The 15995-nt window shown below is 40.9% G+C and overlaps 1 protein-coding gene across 1 annotated transcript; it reads right to left on the bottom strand.

The window, feature by feature from the left end:
• Positions 1 to 10992: 10992 nt before the first annotated feature.
• Positions 10993 to 11442, bottom strand: LOC119062313 (ubiquitin-conjugating enzyme E2 D2-like). Its single transcript, XM_037163272.2, has one exon. It carries the CDS (start codon positions 11440 to 11442, stop codon positions 10993 to 10995), a length of 450 nt encoding a protein of 149 aa, XP_037019167.2.
• Positions 11443 to 15995: the final 4553 nt, after the last annotated feature.

The following is a 15995-nucleotide window of genomic DNA, read 5'->3' as shown; positions in this document are numbered from 1 at the left end:
AGGAAGGAAATAACTAAGATCAGAGCAGAACTAAATGACATAGAGACTAAAAGTACAATTCTAAAGATCAATGAATCCAGGAGTTGGTTCTTTGAAAAAATAAACAAAATAGACAAGCCTTTAAGTAGGCTCATCAAGAAAAGAAGGGAACGGACACAAATAAACACAATCAGACATGAAAGAGGAGAGATTACAACTGACACCACAGAAATAGAGAGGATTGTAAGAAATTACTATGAAGAACTGTATGCCAAGAAATTTGAGAACCTAGGGGAAATGGACACATTTCTAGAAAAATATAATCTCCCAAAACTCAATGAAAAAGAAGTAGAACACCTGAATAGACCAATAACAGCAAAAGAAATTGAAGCAGTAATCAAAAAACTCCCATCACACAAAAGCCCTGGACCAGATGGATTCACAGGAGAATTCTACAAAGCATTTAAGGAAGAGCTAACCCCCATTCTTCACAGACTATTCCAAAAAATACAAAAGGATGGAAAACTCCCTAACTCCTTTTATGAAGCCAGCATCATCCTAATTCCAAAACCAGATAGAGATACAACAAAGAAAGAAAACTTCAGGCCAATATCGCTGATGAACATAGATGCTAAAATCCTCAACAAAATATTAGCAAATCGCATCCAACAATATATCCAAAAGATTATACACTGTGACCAAGTGGGTTTCATCCCAGGGATGCAAGGATGGTTCAACATTCGCAAAACAGTAAATGTAATTCATCACATAAACAAAAGCAAAGACAAAAACCACATGATCATATCAATAGACGCAGAAAAAGCTTTTGATAAGGTACAACACCCATTTATGATAAAAACACTCAGCAAAATGGGAATAGAGGGAACATTCCTCAATATAATAAAGGCCATTTATGAGAAACCTACAGCCAATATCATACTCAATGGACAAAAACTAAAAAGCTTTTCCACTAAGATCAGGAACAAGACAAGGATGTCCACTTTCACCACTCCTATTCAATATAGTATTAGAAGTTTTGGCCACAGCGATCAGGCAGGAAAAGGAAATAAAAGGCATCCAAATAGGAAAGGAGGAAACAAAATTGTCACTGTTTGCAGATGACATGATAGTGTACATGGAAAATCCTATAGACTCTACCCAAAAACTGCTCAAACTAATTAATGAATTTGGCAAAACAGCAGGATACAAAGTCAATATCCAGAAATCAAAGGCATTTTTGTATACAAACAATGAATCAGCAGAAGCAGAAATCAAGGAAAAAATCCCATTCGATATAGCAAAAAGAAAAATAAAATATCTGGGAATAAACCTAACCAAAGAGGTAAAAGACCTGTATGCAGAAAACTACACAGCACTGAAGAAAGAAATCAAGGAAGACACAAACAAATGGAAACATATACCGTGTTCATGGATTGGAAGAATTAACATCATCAAAATGTCCATACTACCCAAAGCAATATACAGATTCAATGCTATACCTATTAAAGTACCAATGTCGTATTTCACAGACATAGAACAAACACTTCAAAAATTTATATGGAATCATAAACGAGCCCGAATAGCAGCTGCTCTTTTGAGAAAGAAGAACAAAGTAGGAGGGATCACAATACCTGATATCAAACTGTATTACAAAGCCACTGTAATCAAAACAGCCTGGTACTGGCATAAAAACAGGCACATAGACCAATGGAACAGAACAGAGAGCCCAGAAACCAACCCAACCCTCTACAGTCAATTAATATTCGACAAAGGGGGGCAGTAACATAAAATGGAGTAAAGATAGCCTCTTCAGCAAATGGTGTTGGGAGAACTGGACAGCTACGTGCAAAAAAATGAAACTTGAGCACCAACTTACACCATACACAGAAATAAATTCAAGGTGGATAAAAGACTTAAATATAAGCCGTGACACCATTAAAGTCCTAGAGGAGAACATTGGCAAGAAAATCTCAGATATTCCACGCAGCAACATTTTTACAGATATGTGCCCTAGAGCAAGGAATATAAAGGAAAGAATAAACAAATGGGATCTTATCAAAATAAAAAGCTTCTGCATGGCTAAAGAAAACAGTATTAAATTAAAAAGACAACCAACTGTATGGGAAAACATATTTGCCAATGATACCTCAGACAAAGGTTTAATCACCAAAATATACAAAGAACTTACACGACTCCACTCTAGGAAGACATCGAACCCAATTAAAAAATGGGAAAAGGACTTGAACAGACACTTCTCTAAAGAGGACATACAGAACATCCAGAGACACATGAAGAGATGCTCAATATCGTTAGCTATCAGAGAGATGCAAATTAAAACCACAATGAGATACCACTTTACACCAGTCAGGATGGCTATAATAGACAAAGCAACAAACAACAAATGTTGGAGAGGGTGTGGGGAAAAGGGGACCTTAGTTCACTGTTGGTGGGATTGTAGACTGGTACAACCATTATGGAAAACAGTATGGAATTTTCTCCGAAAAATAAAAATTGACCTGCCTTTTTGACCCAGCAATTCCACTGCTAGGATTATACCCCAAGAATCCTAAAACATCAATTTCAAAGAACCTATGCACCACAATGTTCATAGCAGCACAATTTACAATAGCCAAGAGTTGGAAGCAACCTAGGTGCCCATCAGTAAATGAATGGATCCAAAAATTGTGGTACATATACACCATGGAATTTTATGCAGCAGAGAGAAAGAAGGAGCTACTACCTTTTGCAACAACATGGATGGAACTGGAAAGCATTATGCTGAGTGAAATAGGCCAGGCATTGAAGGACAAATACCATATGATCTCACCTTTGACAGGAAGCTAAAGAATAAAACAAATAAGCAAATAGAATAAAAACAAAGACGCTGAAATAGAGAACAAGTGGGCAGCGACCAGAGGGGAGAGGGAAGGGAACTTAAGGGGAAAAAGGGGGAGGGATTTTGAGGAACAAGTATGAATGACACAGAGATGAGGACTTGGGGGGGGGGAATGGGAGGGAGGGGGGAGACTGGGCGGGGGGGGGAAGAGGGAAAAAAATGTGCTTGAAAAGTAACCAAATAAAATTATTAAAAAAAAAATAAATAAAGAGAAATCTCAGGAATGAATGCTGACAGAGTAGTGCAGTGAATTACACGAGGGTGGTGGAGGGAAATATTTGCTGGGCAGCATGACTCATGGAGGGTTCTAAGGCTCTCTGCTTAGGCCGTTGACCACCAGTGTGTTCAGGCTTGACTATGTGTAGTATACGGCCATGCATACTCCAAGCATGGAACTACATTTTCTCATTCATCCAGGGAGCAGCATTTCAGGGGAGCATGTTTAGAAGCTCATATTAAGCCACTGCTCATGACAGAAAATGACATGTTTTTGGAAGAGAAGGTTCAAAGGCTGTGTAGGTATGTACAACATACATGCAAGTCAAAGAAGAAAGAAAAGTAATGATGCCATAAATGTCTTTGGTACATTATAATGAAACACACAAATAAGAGATGAGGAAAGAAGTAGAACATTGGCATGGCAGAAATGCTGAATTCTAGACGTTTCCCCCCCAAATTACCAAAATAAATACATCATCTTTCCTACTTGGCTCTTCAGAGTTTTCAGATCAGCAAGGCATACAATACGTGATTATTAGCTTCTCATGATTTGTGAGGGTCAGGCACCTCCTTTCCTCGGGCCTGCTATTTCCATAAGATATAATGTAAGAGAAAACTTGGATGGAATAATCCTCAGACACAGGACAAAGCCAAAGGAGTGATTTATCTGATTATTTCATTGAAACAAAGGCAGTGTGCTCTGTTCTCCCTCTCTCCCCCCTTGGTGTGCCTGACTGCAGACACAAAGTACAACCTGGTGTGCTTTCACAGCATAGTGGGCGCAGTTGGGGAGATCTGCCCCACAGGTCAGCATTTCTGGTTCTTGATTCCATTACAATGAGGAGCAGAGAGGACGAGGCTGTGAAATCAAACATCACATTCTTTTAGTTACGCAGTGAATAAAATATGAAATTTTAGTATCCATCTGTGTGACTTTAGTATCTTTCTTACTTTCTTCCTTTTAAATCTATTTTTATTGATTGTGCTATTACAGTTGTCCCATTTTCCCCTCTTTTATTACTCTCCACCCTGCACACCCCTCCCACCCTCATTCTGTCTCCTTGGTTCACGTCTGTGGATCATATATAGAAGTTCTTTGGCTTCTCCATTTCCAGTACTATTCTTAACCTCCGCCTGTCTATTTTCTACTTCTCATTGATGCTTCTTATTCCCTATATCTTTTCCTTCTTTCTCTCTCCTACCCCTCCCCACTGATAACCTCCATGTGATCTCCACTTCTGTGATTCTGTTCCTCTTGTAGTTGTTTGTTAGTTGGTTTGTTTTTTTTTTTAAATTTTGTTTTTAGGTTGGGTTGTTGATAGTTGTGACTTTGTTGGCATTTTGTTTATATTTTCATCTTTTTCTTAGGTAAGTCCCTTTAACATTTCACATAATAAGGGCTTGGTGATGATGAACTCCTTTAACTTGACCTTATCTGGGGAGTATTTGATCTGCCCTCCCATTCTAAATGATAGCTTTGCTGGATAGTCATCTTGGATGTAGGTCCTTGCTTTTCATGACTTCAAATACTTTTTCCCAGCCCCTTCTTGCCTGCAAGATTCCTTTTTGCGAAATCAGCTGACAGTATTACGGGAACTCCTTTGTAGGTAACTGTCTCCTTTTCTCTTGCTGCTTTTAAGATTCTCTCCTTCTCTTTCATCTTGGGTAATGTAATGATGATGTGCCTTAGTGTGTTCCTCTTTGGGTCCAACTTCTTTGAGATTCTCTGAGCTTCCTGGATTTCCTGGAAGTCTATTTCCGTTGCCAGATTGGGGAAGTTCTCCTTTAATAGTTTTCAAATAAGTTTTCAATTTCTTGCTCTTCCTCTTCTCCTTCTGGTACCCCTATGATTTGGACATTGGAATGGTTAAAGTTGTCCTGGAGGTTCCTAAGCCTCTCCACATTTTAAAAAAATTCTTGTTTCTTCTTTCTGTTCTGGTTGGATGTTTATTTCTTGCTTCTGGTCTGTTGATCTGAGTCCCAATTTCCTTCCTGTCACTGTTGGTTCCTTATGCATTTTCCTAGGCTTCACTTTTTCCTCCATTTTGTGAGCATATTAACAATTTCTGAGAGCATCTTGATGCGCAGTGTTTTGACCTGTGCATCTGGTAGGTTGTCTACCTCTTCATCGCCTAGTTGTATTTTTTCCAAGAGCTTTGATCTGTTCTTCACTTAAGCCATTTTTGTTTGTTTGTTTCAGAGTACTTGTTATATAGTAAGGGCTGGAGCCTTTGGTATTCATCAGGGTGGGACAATCCATGTCCCTGTGTTGTGGCACTGTATGTGAAAGAGGGGTCTGAGAGGGAACAGTGCCACTTGCTCAGCTCTGTGCTGGCTTTCAGTCACTTTCCCTGCTACCCACAAACAAATTGGGCCCTTCTGATGCTGATTCCCAGGTGAATGTGTTTGTGTATGTTCTAGGACCCTATGGGTCTCTCTAATGAATGCTCCTGTAAGGCAGGGAATTTCTCCCACTGCCACAACCCCCACAGATTTTTTTTCAGTTAGAAGTTTTGAGGCTTTATGTCTGTGCTGGAATAATGGGTTGTGTGGTCTGTCTTGCTCCCCAGTTGTCCTGCCCAGTTTATCTGAAAGTGAATGTGGGACTGCCTGGTCCACCAGCCACTGCTTCATCAGGTCTACCAGCCACCTAGTCTGCCAATTGCCACTTTGCCCACCCTGGTCCTCCAGTTGCCACCTCACCACAAGTCCTCTCCACCCCTGCTGCCTGCCTCTGCCCCTCCTACAGGTCTGGATGAATGTTTCTTCTCTAACTCCTTGTGGTTGGACTTCCATGCAGTTTGATTTTCTGGTAGTTCTGGTTGGTTTTTGTTTTTAAATTTGTCTTTGCCCTTCTTTTGGTTGTGCGAGGAGGTACAGTGCATCCACCTATGCCTGCATCTTGGCTGGAAATGGTTCTTGTATCTTTCAAATGGTACTGAAATTTGGTGAGAGAGGAAATATTTATTAGTATTTCTGTAGAGCCTAACATTATTGGGTGGATAGCTACTGTTTCAAAAAATTTTCTCATTTAAACTTCAAAACCATTTCTTAGGGGAACTATCATTTATTTTATTTTACAAATCAAAAACTTGAGACTCAAAGAGATGAAAAATTATTCAAAGTTGTATGGCTCTAACATGATGAAGCCACTTCTGAGTGCCTCCAAAGTCCCTACTCTTCATTACAGTGTAGATGTCAGAGATGTGTGGCCCTGACAGGTGTGGCTCAGTTGGTTGGGCATCACCCTACAAAGTAAAAGGTCGCTGGTTTGATTCCTGGAGGGCACGGGCCTCGATTGCAGGTTTGGTCCGCACATGGGGTGTGAATGAGAGGCAACTGATTGATGTTTCTTTATCAGATTGATGTTTCTCTCTCTAAGAAACAAAAAATCTTTAAAAAACACAATGTGTAATATTAATGTTTTTTGGAGGGAGATATAAAGGAAAAGTTTAGTATTCTATTCAATATTTTATATACAATTAACTTTCTTTTGTCTTTTTGTGTGAAGTTACCCGAGCTAAGTGGTTTCCTAATATGGCAAACAGGGGCCTTCATTCAGTTCCCTGCACCCTATCCTTACAAGACACCCCACATAGTCTCGTGTCTGCTGTCTGCCAGAAGTGATACTGAGAGTAGCCTCTAGAGATTGTTTCAAAGAATGAAAGCAGTGATTAAAGACAGCAATAGTCTTCGCAGGTACAATTGCTGTGATGGGAAGTGCAGAATTAGTGGGTTACTTCCTAATCTTGAAAGGACATCAAAAATGTAAAAGGTAGCCTGTCCTTTTATTACAAAATCAGGAAAAGAGATGACATTAAATTACCATACCAAAAACAAGCACCTCAGGTGTTTTAAAAAGTCTTCTATTTTCACAAAATCCTTCCATGGGAGCATTACCGCGATGTTCCCACATAAATTATGCATATGGAAGCATATTGTGATGCTGCATAACTAATCAAGTGAACTATATGATAGTCTTCCGAGCTTTACAAGAGGGACAACCCAGTCATCAACTTGCTGCTATTGTACTAGCCAGACAATGTATTATCAAGCACTTGTCAGGAGAAAGGGAAAATCTACATTTTCTAGCAATGACATTTACTCAGAGTAAATCTAACATGGATTGGCTCAGCACAGTCGGGATGACAGACGTGACATTTACAGCTGCCGTGCTTTAACCAATATTGTGATGATAAGGTCTTGGATGTCCCACAGAACTGGTGAAATATAGTATCAGAACTAATAGGTATTTCCCTCCTTGCTGACTCCTAAGAAGGAATACATTACAGGTCTCTCTGTTGGTGTAGTGTGAGAGAGGAAAGCAAGTGAATAGAAATATATTTCTTCTAATTTCCCAAGATACTTCTACTCACTGGTAAGTTTATATTTCATTGGATGTCCATAAATTTGTTAGTCCAAAGCAAGTTGTTTCTTAGTTACGTGTGATTTTCAAGCATTTATTCTTATTTTATAATTAATAATAAACAGATATGGCTGCATAAGAACAAAGTTCTTTCTTACTGTTGTTTTCTCATTTTGTCTTTTTTCCCTGCCCTTAAAAATACACATTTTCATAATATGAAAATATTATGAAATATGAAAAATATTTTAAGTAAACAGGTTGATGTAAAAATGCATTTTTCTCAACATTTTCTTTAGATATCACATGAAATTGTTTTAATAATAATATTAATTTGTTTTAAAAAAGATGTATGTGTATACCTATATAAAGATTATACATATATATGTGGGTACATATTATTCATTTAGGTCTTTCATAGAAAGCATTATGTGTTTAAATTCTAATGTGGGTTACCTGGTAGATCAAATTTTAATTATAATCTTAGTCAATGGATAAGAGTAAAGGAAACTGATCTATCCTTTCTGTTGCAGTATCATTAAAATTGATGAAACCATCTTAACTACACTGTACCTTTGATAAAGAGAAGGTTAACATTTTTTTTCTCCCAGTAGGAGTCAGCATGGTTCGCGGCAGTCGTAGTTGCTTCTGACAATTGTTGTGGATGATGTGGATCTATGTCTGCATCTTCTTCACTCAAAGCAAAGCTGATACACTTTCTTCTAAAGTACTTTGAATCCATGAAGACATTAGCAAACTGATTCATTATCCTAATGATTGTGGACGTGTTACCTGAATAAGACTAATTCTCTGTACAGATCCACTAACTGAAACTCCCAAAACTCTAATGCCATGTTACCCACCCTTGTCTTCTTTGTCCAAAATGTCCTAGACACCCAATGTTGCTTTACTGTCTTTGGAATTTTCATGGATGTAGCATGGCTGTGTGAGTTCCCCATGAGCATGAATTAAACATGAATTTCCTCCTGTCATTCTGTCTCTATCAATTTGGTTATTAGTCTAGGCAACAGAACTTAAAAGGTGGAAGGAAATGTATTAATATTTTTTAGGTTTTAACACAGTAGGTTATAACATATCTATTATTGGATGTACTTTACTGCTTTAAAAATTATTTATTTAGCCCTGGCTGGTGTAGTTCAGTGGATTGAGAGCAGGCCTGCAAACCAAAGGATCAAGGTGCGATTCCCAGTCAGGGCACATGCCTGGGTTGTGGGCCAGTTCCCAGCAGGGGACACATGAGAGGCAACCATACATTGATATTTCTCTCCCTCTCTCCTTCCCTTCCCATCTAAAGATAAATAAACAAAATCTTTTAAAAAATGATTTATTTATATGTGTGTTTCTCCTATAAGTCAATGGATTCTCATAAAACAATAAACAATATATGTTAACATAAACAACCCATTTTAAAAATGGCTGTATTTAGTGAGGGAAGCGTCTTTTTTTTTTTTTTTTTGCATTTCTGCAAATCTCTTTATTTGCCAGCTTAATGAAGACAGTGGCGTTCTTGTCTGCTTCTTTCTGCAAGCTATTGTAAAATATCGTTTGGGTCAAAACACGTGAAAAAAATGTGGCAGACATAGGTAGAAAAAGGGGGACCACACAGACTGGCCTATAAGGTCCCAAGGTCCTGAAAATGTGTCAGATGCCTCTTTCTCATGCCACCCATGAACCAGCCTGCCATGAACCAGAACCCTAACGTTATGGAAGCAGAATTCAAAATATCTCTCCTATCTGTCTGGTCAGCTGCATCTTCATTCACACTCCTTTCATTCAGACTCGAATCATCTCTCACATGGGGCCTCGAAGTGCCTTTCCACCTGGTCTCTGCGTTTAACCGGACTCTTGCATTTTGAATTCTGACCCTCTCACTCTGTGGCTCCAATTATTTAACTGTGCTTTCTCACGTACAGGACAGACCTGTAGCTTGGCACATGTTTGAGGGTTATTAGGATATATTCCCAGTAGTGGAATTGCTGGGTCAAAAGGCAGTGCCATTTGTAGTTTTCTGAGGAAATCCCATACTGTTTTCCACAGTGGTTGCCCCAGTCTGCATTCCCACCCACAGTGCACTAAGGTTCCCTTTGTTCTACAGCCTCCCCAGCACTCGTTTGTTGATTTATTGATGATGGCCATTCTGACCAGTGTGAAGTTTTATCTCATTGCTGTTCTAATTTGCATCTGTCTTGTCTTTCTTCCTGGTGTGTATAACTCCTTTCTTAATTACCTAATCTTTGCCTCTAGGATTTCGCCTAGAGGGTGGGCAGCAGGATCCCAATTGCTGTTCAGTAACAGAAATATTTTACTGACAAGGGTTTGAAGAGACAGTTTCATAGAGAAAAAAAGGAAAAAGAGTAAGAATTTCTTATCTTGTTATTTTTAATTGAATTTATTGGGGTGACACTGATTAATGAAATTATACAGGTTTTAAGTGTACAATTCTATAATTCATCCTTTGCATATTGTATTGTGTGTTCACCATCCCACGTCAAGTCTGCTTCCAGCAGCACCAGCTATCTTCCCCTTGTGCCCTTCTATTGCATCACCCCACCCCCTTTCCCTCAGACAACATACTGTTGTCTGTCTATGAGGTTTGTTTTTCTTAATCCCTTAACCTTTCCACCCAGCCCCCACTCCCTCCCTCCTCTGACAGCTGTTAACCTGCTCACTATCTTTGAGTCTGTCCCCATTTCCTTGTTAGTTCAGTTTGTTCATTAGATCCCACATAGCAGTGAAAAAATATGGTATTTGTCTTCTCTGACTATGCTTTCACTGAGCATAACGCTCTCCAGGTCCATTCATGCTGTCCCAAAGAGTAAGATTTCCTTCCTTTTTTATAGGCACATACTATTCAATTGTGTGAATGTGCCACAGTTGTTTTATCCACTCATCTACTGATGGGCACTTGGACTGCTTGTACATATTAGCTATTGTAAACAGGCATGTCCTGAGAAGTGAGGTGCAACCCAGAATGTGGAGGGAGGCAGACTGTTACAAAAGGTGGGCATTGAAGGGATGGGGGTGGAGAATTCTGGGAACAAAACACATCATTTTGTGTTACCCCTCATCCACTTGATGTCTGTCCAGTTCAATGTAGGCCTCAAAGTAGAGGATACGGGTTACTAGTCATCCTGGCCAAAGCAACACACCTAAAGACCCAGGTTCTTCAGAATAAAATAGATACCTAATGAGCTTTCTAGTCTTCATCCACTTTTTCCTCCCCATTGTCAGTTCTAAAGGGCACATCCTAAGCCCACCACCCCCTTGTTCTTGCTTTCCCATCCTGAAGCAGGAAACAAGGATTTCAGTAAAATGCTCATAACAACTGGCCTCTCTTTCATCCCCCATCCCCTGACCTTGTCCCCCTCCCTGCCTCCTCCACCCGCTCCACATGAGTAGATGTGGCACATGCAAGATGGGCAAAGGACGCCTCTTAGAAAGCAGTTGAAAGACAGCGGTTCCAACAGGCAGGTGTTTTATTGAGGTGATTGATGGGTTATCATTTACCTCTCACTCACATGGCATACTTCTTGGTCCAAGTTCGGGCCATAGTATCATAGGTGTCCCTGTCCTTTAAGTACATCCTCGCAATGGAGGGAACAAAAGCGTCATTGGGGTTGGGGTCACAGAGCATGGAGCTGATGGACAACAGGAGTTTGGATATGGTCATTATGGGAGACCACTGGGACCTGAAAATATCTAGACAGATGTAGCCTCTCCGGTTGATATTGGGGTGGTAGATCGGGGTGGTGAAGTAAATCTGCGGGGGCCTGAAGGGGTAGTTGCGTGGGAATTGTATATTTAGGCAGAATACGCCTCCTTCATAGGGGCTGTCGGTGGGACCCATGATGGTCCCCTTCCATGTGAACATGTCATCGTCCACCGGCCCCGCGGAGCACATGGGCGGGGGGTCGTTGGTGATGTCCTTCAGTTCCCTGTGCAGCCTCCTCAGAGCCGTGGACATGTCCAAGGGAGCGGGGATGGCCCGGATATCCTGGTAGGGACAAAGGGGGAAACCACAGGTCGGGGGTGGCATGGATTAGGATGGGTGTGGCTTAGAGGGGCCAGGGTCAGAGGGGCAGCCACCCCGAGGTCGGTGGGTGGGTAAGAAGGCTGGAGCCAGGCTATGGGGTGTAGGGGGGTGTGGGGGACAGGGACGGTGTGGGGGGAGGAAGACTTGGGGATTCACCTGGACCAGCAGGACCTGAAGGGCTACTGCTCACCTGTGTGCCACTGGTACTTGGCTTCTCCATCCCTTCCTCCTCCACCTCTTCTTCCTCCATCTCTGGCTCCTCCATCCCTGGCTCCTCCATCTCTTCCTCTTCCACTGCTGGGTCTGCAACTCAAAGCCTCAGCCCCAAGGCTGCGCTACGGGTAAATCCCACGGCCCTGGGACAGGACCAGCCACTCCTGCCTCTCTCTCTGCCTTCAGCTGTGTGCCTGGAGCAGAATGGGATACATTCTGTGACGTCACAAGGGCCCCCTGATGACGTCAGAAAGTCAGCGGGGGCAGGGCCAGAGGAGATAGAGGGCCTAAATGACAGGGAGTAGAGGGCGAGAGGGACCATGGAGTGGAGTGAGGGGTGAGAGGCTCTGCAGGGGAAGAGTGGTAGAGGACAGGAGGGATCACAGAGAGGAATGTGGGGGTTGAGGACAATGGATGGGAGTGGAAGAGAATGCAAGTGGCAGAGGGGAATGGGGAGTAGAGGGACAGAAGGGGCCATGGAGGTCAATGGAGGGGGGAGGCATGAAGGTCCATGGTTGGAAATTCAAGAGAGTGGGGGGTGCAGGTTGGGAGGGACAATGGAGGGCAATGCTGGGTAGGGGTCGAGAAGGTCCAAGGAGGTGAATGCGGGGTGAAGAGCAGTAGAGACAATGGAAGGGATTATGGGAGGGGAATAGGGAAGGAAAGCAGGAAGGTCCATAGAGAAGAATGGGGTGGAGGGCAGGAGGGACCACCGAGGGGAATGGGAGGTGGGACCAAGGCAGGGAAGTATAAGGAGGCAGGACAAGAGGCCAGGGGAAGGTGAAGGGGCCAGGGGTGGAAGAAGCCCAGGCTCCCTGGCTGGCCCACCACAAGCACCCTGCCCTGGTTATTTGGGTCCCAGGCACCCCCTCTTCTGAGAGTCACCCGAATGTAGAGAAGCCATTGGTTCCATGAATTCCCACACCCTTCACTCACCCAGACTTACCTTCCTGAATGGTTCCCCTTCTGGCTTTGTGCTAATCTCTCTCCCTGTCATTCTCGCTCCTGAGCTTACTCTCCCTCTCTTTTCTATGGACACAGATGCCCTGGAGAGTGAGCTTCACACGTCTGCACCCTTTACTCCCAGATGTGGCCTGTGTGCCTCCTGAAACATTCTCCTACATATTCAACTTCAGTCCATGTAACAGCAATACCATACTTTCCCACCTTCTAATGTAACTTTTCATAACATTTTGGTAAGTTTACTTTTTATGAAGAATTAAAGCCTTAAAAGAGCCAATCTGCAGCTATAGCCAATTTCATTTTTCAGTAACTGACAGGGAAAGCAGGAGGAAAAAAGGAAGAAAAACCAGTCACACACAACCCCCACCCGAGGATATCTGGGCACTGTGTGTATGTTTCTTTGTAACCACAATCATTTGGGCAAGTAGTGGTGCCTGTAACAAGCGCAACTGCAGAACCATGTCTTTCACTCACAAGGAAGTCTAATAAAGGTGCTCATTCACATGCAACCCTCTTCACTGCCTTGTATGCATGGCAATGTGCTGGGGACCACTTTGTGTGGTATCCGGAATTGTAGCCCCGCACAGGCCTGGCCTTCAATAAGAGCCTGTAAGTTTTGACCACAGCACTGGGAATGCTGGGAGGAAGGCATGACCTGCTACAAGCATATCCCCATTGGAAATTAGGCCTAAAGAATATATTATACCTGTGAGGCTTGCTTTGCTTTGTATAGCCCTGTTGCCATGAATCTATTATCTAAATCCAAAGCAGAAGGAGTAAGCTCCTAATCTCAGGAACCATGCTTTAACAACCCTTGGGTGCCAGCATATCTAACAGACCATGACCTGTGGCAGATCTCTGTGTTTTCTCAACTATTATCTATAGATAATATCTGTTTTCTGTAACTATGATCTTTAGACTTTGATGAATGAGCTTTGCATGGGTGCTGTATACTCCTGCACTGATCATTCTCAATAAAAGCCTCAGAAGAAAGGACCTCAGGGTTCTTCTCCTCTGACAGATTAGCCAGCCTTTTCTCCCCAAGCAGACTTTGCTTTGGTAGCCTCATTTCATCCTTGACTCTGGGGGACACTGTGGGATGGGGTTCCCCATAGGAATGGACAGCCAAACAAGCACCATCGACACAGCTTGGGCTATAACCCATACCAATTCTTTTGCAGGAAATAAGCAATAATTTAATAAGGCTTTCTTAAATTCTGGCAAGAAATCACATTAGAGGAAGCAGGCCACATTTTCATTTATGATATACCGGGCATTCTTCAAGGATGGAAATTCCCTGCTATCAAGCTAGTTATCTAACTCCCCTGTCAGCCCATGTGGGAAGGCCAGGTCCCTGTCTGCCAGGACTTTAAAAGGGACAATGTAGATGGCTGAATGGGTCTTGCAGTAGCGTATCATAACATGTTCATTCATGGAAAGAAACGTGCCCACATCTCTTGTGTTATACAGTAGCAAACAAGGACTGATGTGTAGGCTTGGGAACAGTGAAACTACCCTTGTTATTGTGATATCAAATTTTAAAATCTTCGTCTAGAATAGCAGAAAATTTGTAAGAAAACTGGAAAAGAAAACCAGGGCCAGTTCTTTCCATAGCAAGCATAGACAGCATGGCACAATGTTGAAGAAAGCTTCTGAAATTCTCTTCTCTTTTTTGCAGAAGTTACAGATAAAGAAGTTACTTTAGTCTGATTGTTGTGGATCAGCTTCTTGTGCATCAGCCCAAAGACAGAAGGGTCATGAGTTTGATTCCCTATCAGGGCACATGACAAGATTTCGTCCCCATCAGGCATGCAGAGTAGAGGCAACCAATGATGTTTCTCCCCCTCTCTTTCTCCCTTCTTTCCCTTTGCTCTAAACATAAAAATATATATAATCTTTAAAAGGAAATGACTTTATATAAGTGAATTCAGAGCCAGGACTTCTGATAGTGTGTGTGTGTGTGTGTGTGTGTGTGTGTGTGTATGCTGCAATATTAAATGTAGGAGAAAGTTTTGTTTTTATATTTGTTTGCCCATTGGAAAGAATCTTGCCTCAAAACATTCCTGAGGCATGTAGTGCATGCACACATATTTTTAACAACATTAGAAAACTAAACTCTGTGAACAAATGAGCTAATGGTCGCTTAAAGGCATTTTTTAATTGTATTGATTTCTATGTCTATGTAGCTGAACAGATAACAAAACACAAGATTTTAAAGAACAATAATTTTTTAAGTAAGCAAGTAAATAAATAAATAACCAATCTAGTATTCTAAGCTGTTAACTACTAATATGGTTAAATTGTTGGTTTGACATACTTTGGCAGAAAAAAAGATTAGAATTTTAAAACATATTTTAAAATTTGCTTCTTATTTAGTAAAAATAAATGTTTTAAAAGTTTGATGCAGTTCATTCAATTGATATATATCAACATGATTAGAGAATCTATTGGCATCTTTAAAAGAAAATCATAGGCATTCACGGAGTAAATTACTGACATTTATTTAATGACATAATTAAACAAATTAATTATTTAAATGTCTCTGAAGAGTTGATTTTGTTTGCTTGAGTTGAAACAAATCATCCAGAGCTAAAGAATTTAAAGTTTCCAAACAGTTCTTATATATCTTTTTTTAAGGCAGATTTACTGTCTCCTTTATCTGAATGTCCAATCAGTTCAGACGTTGTATGTCAAAATTCCTTGTGACACTTAATTATTTCTGAGCGCATTTTTTCAGATTTTGTTTAAGGGTTTGGAAGAAAAGGTTAGTTCCCATCAGGATTGAAGATAATAAAACTATACATGAAATTTTGTGGGGAGATAAGAAACACTAACAAATAAAATAAAGTTTAAGAGCATGTAAAAAGTGCAAATTGTTATTGCAAATTCTTGTTTATAAATTTCTGTTTAAAACTCACAAAACTACAAAGTATTTAGCAACTGTAAATTTTTATAACTGTTCACATAAAACAAATACTCATTTCCCGAAAAAAAATTGGTACGGCATATGTTTCCACAGCCTTCAACAAATCTCAAATAAATAAAAGGAGTGATGAATTTTCCAAAAGAGAATAGAAAGCAAATTTGTTCTGAATATTTTCTGATAAGGAATGAAGAGTTTTGACAGATGTGACTGCTGGTTAATTTAGTGAGGGAAACTTTTCAAAGAAGCTTCTGTTAATGATGCCTGTTTGGAGTAAAAGTCTTGCTACTGTCTTGATAAGGTATTTCCTATTTGGATATGTTCAAGTTGTTAGTATTCATGCATACTTATAAAGAACCAAGAAGGTGGTGCTGGGAAGATGGCG

This window comes from Artibeus jamaicensis, unplaced genomic scaffold (assembly GCF_021234435.1).
Source record: "Artibeus jamaicensis isolate MK-2021 breed Jamaican fruit bat unplaced genomic scaffold, CSHL_Jam_final contig_241, whole genome shotgun sequence".
Classification (NCBI taxonomy): domain Eukaryota; kingdom Metazoa; phylum Chordata; class Mammalia; order Chiroptera; family Phyllostomidae; genus Artibeus; species Artibeus jamaicensis.
The sequence above is the reverse complement of the archived record's forward strand: the minus strand, read 5'-3'. Positions and strand labels throughout refer to the sequence as shown.

Excerpts from the sequence above, each read along its gene's own strand:
- LOC119062313 (XM_037163272.2), bottom strand. The coding sequence starts at position 11,442 with ATGTCCACGGCTCTGAGGAGGCTGCACAGGGAACTGAAGGACATCACC.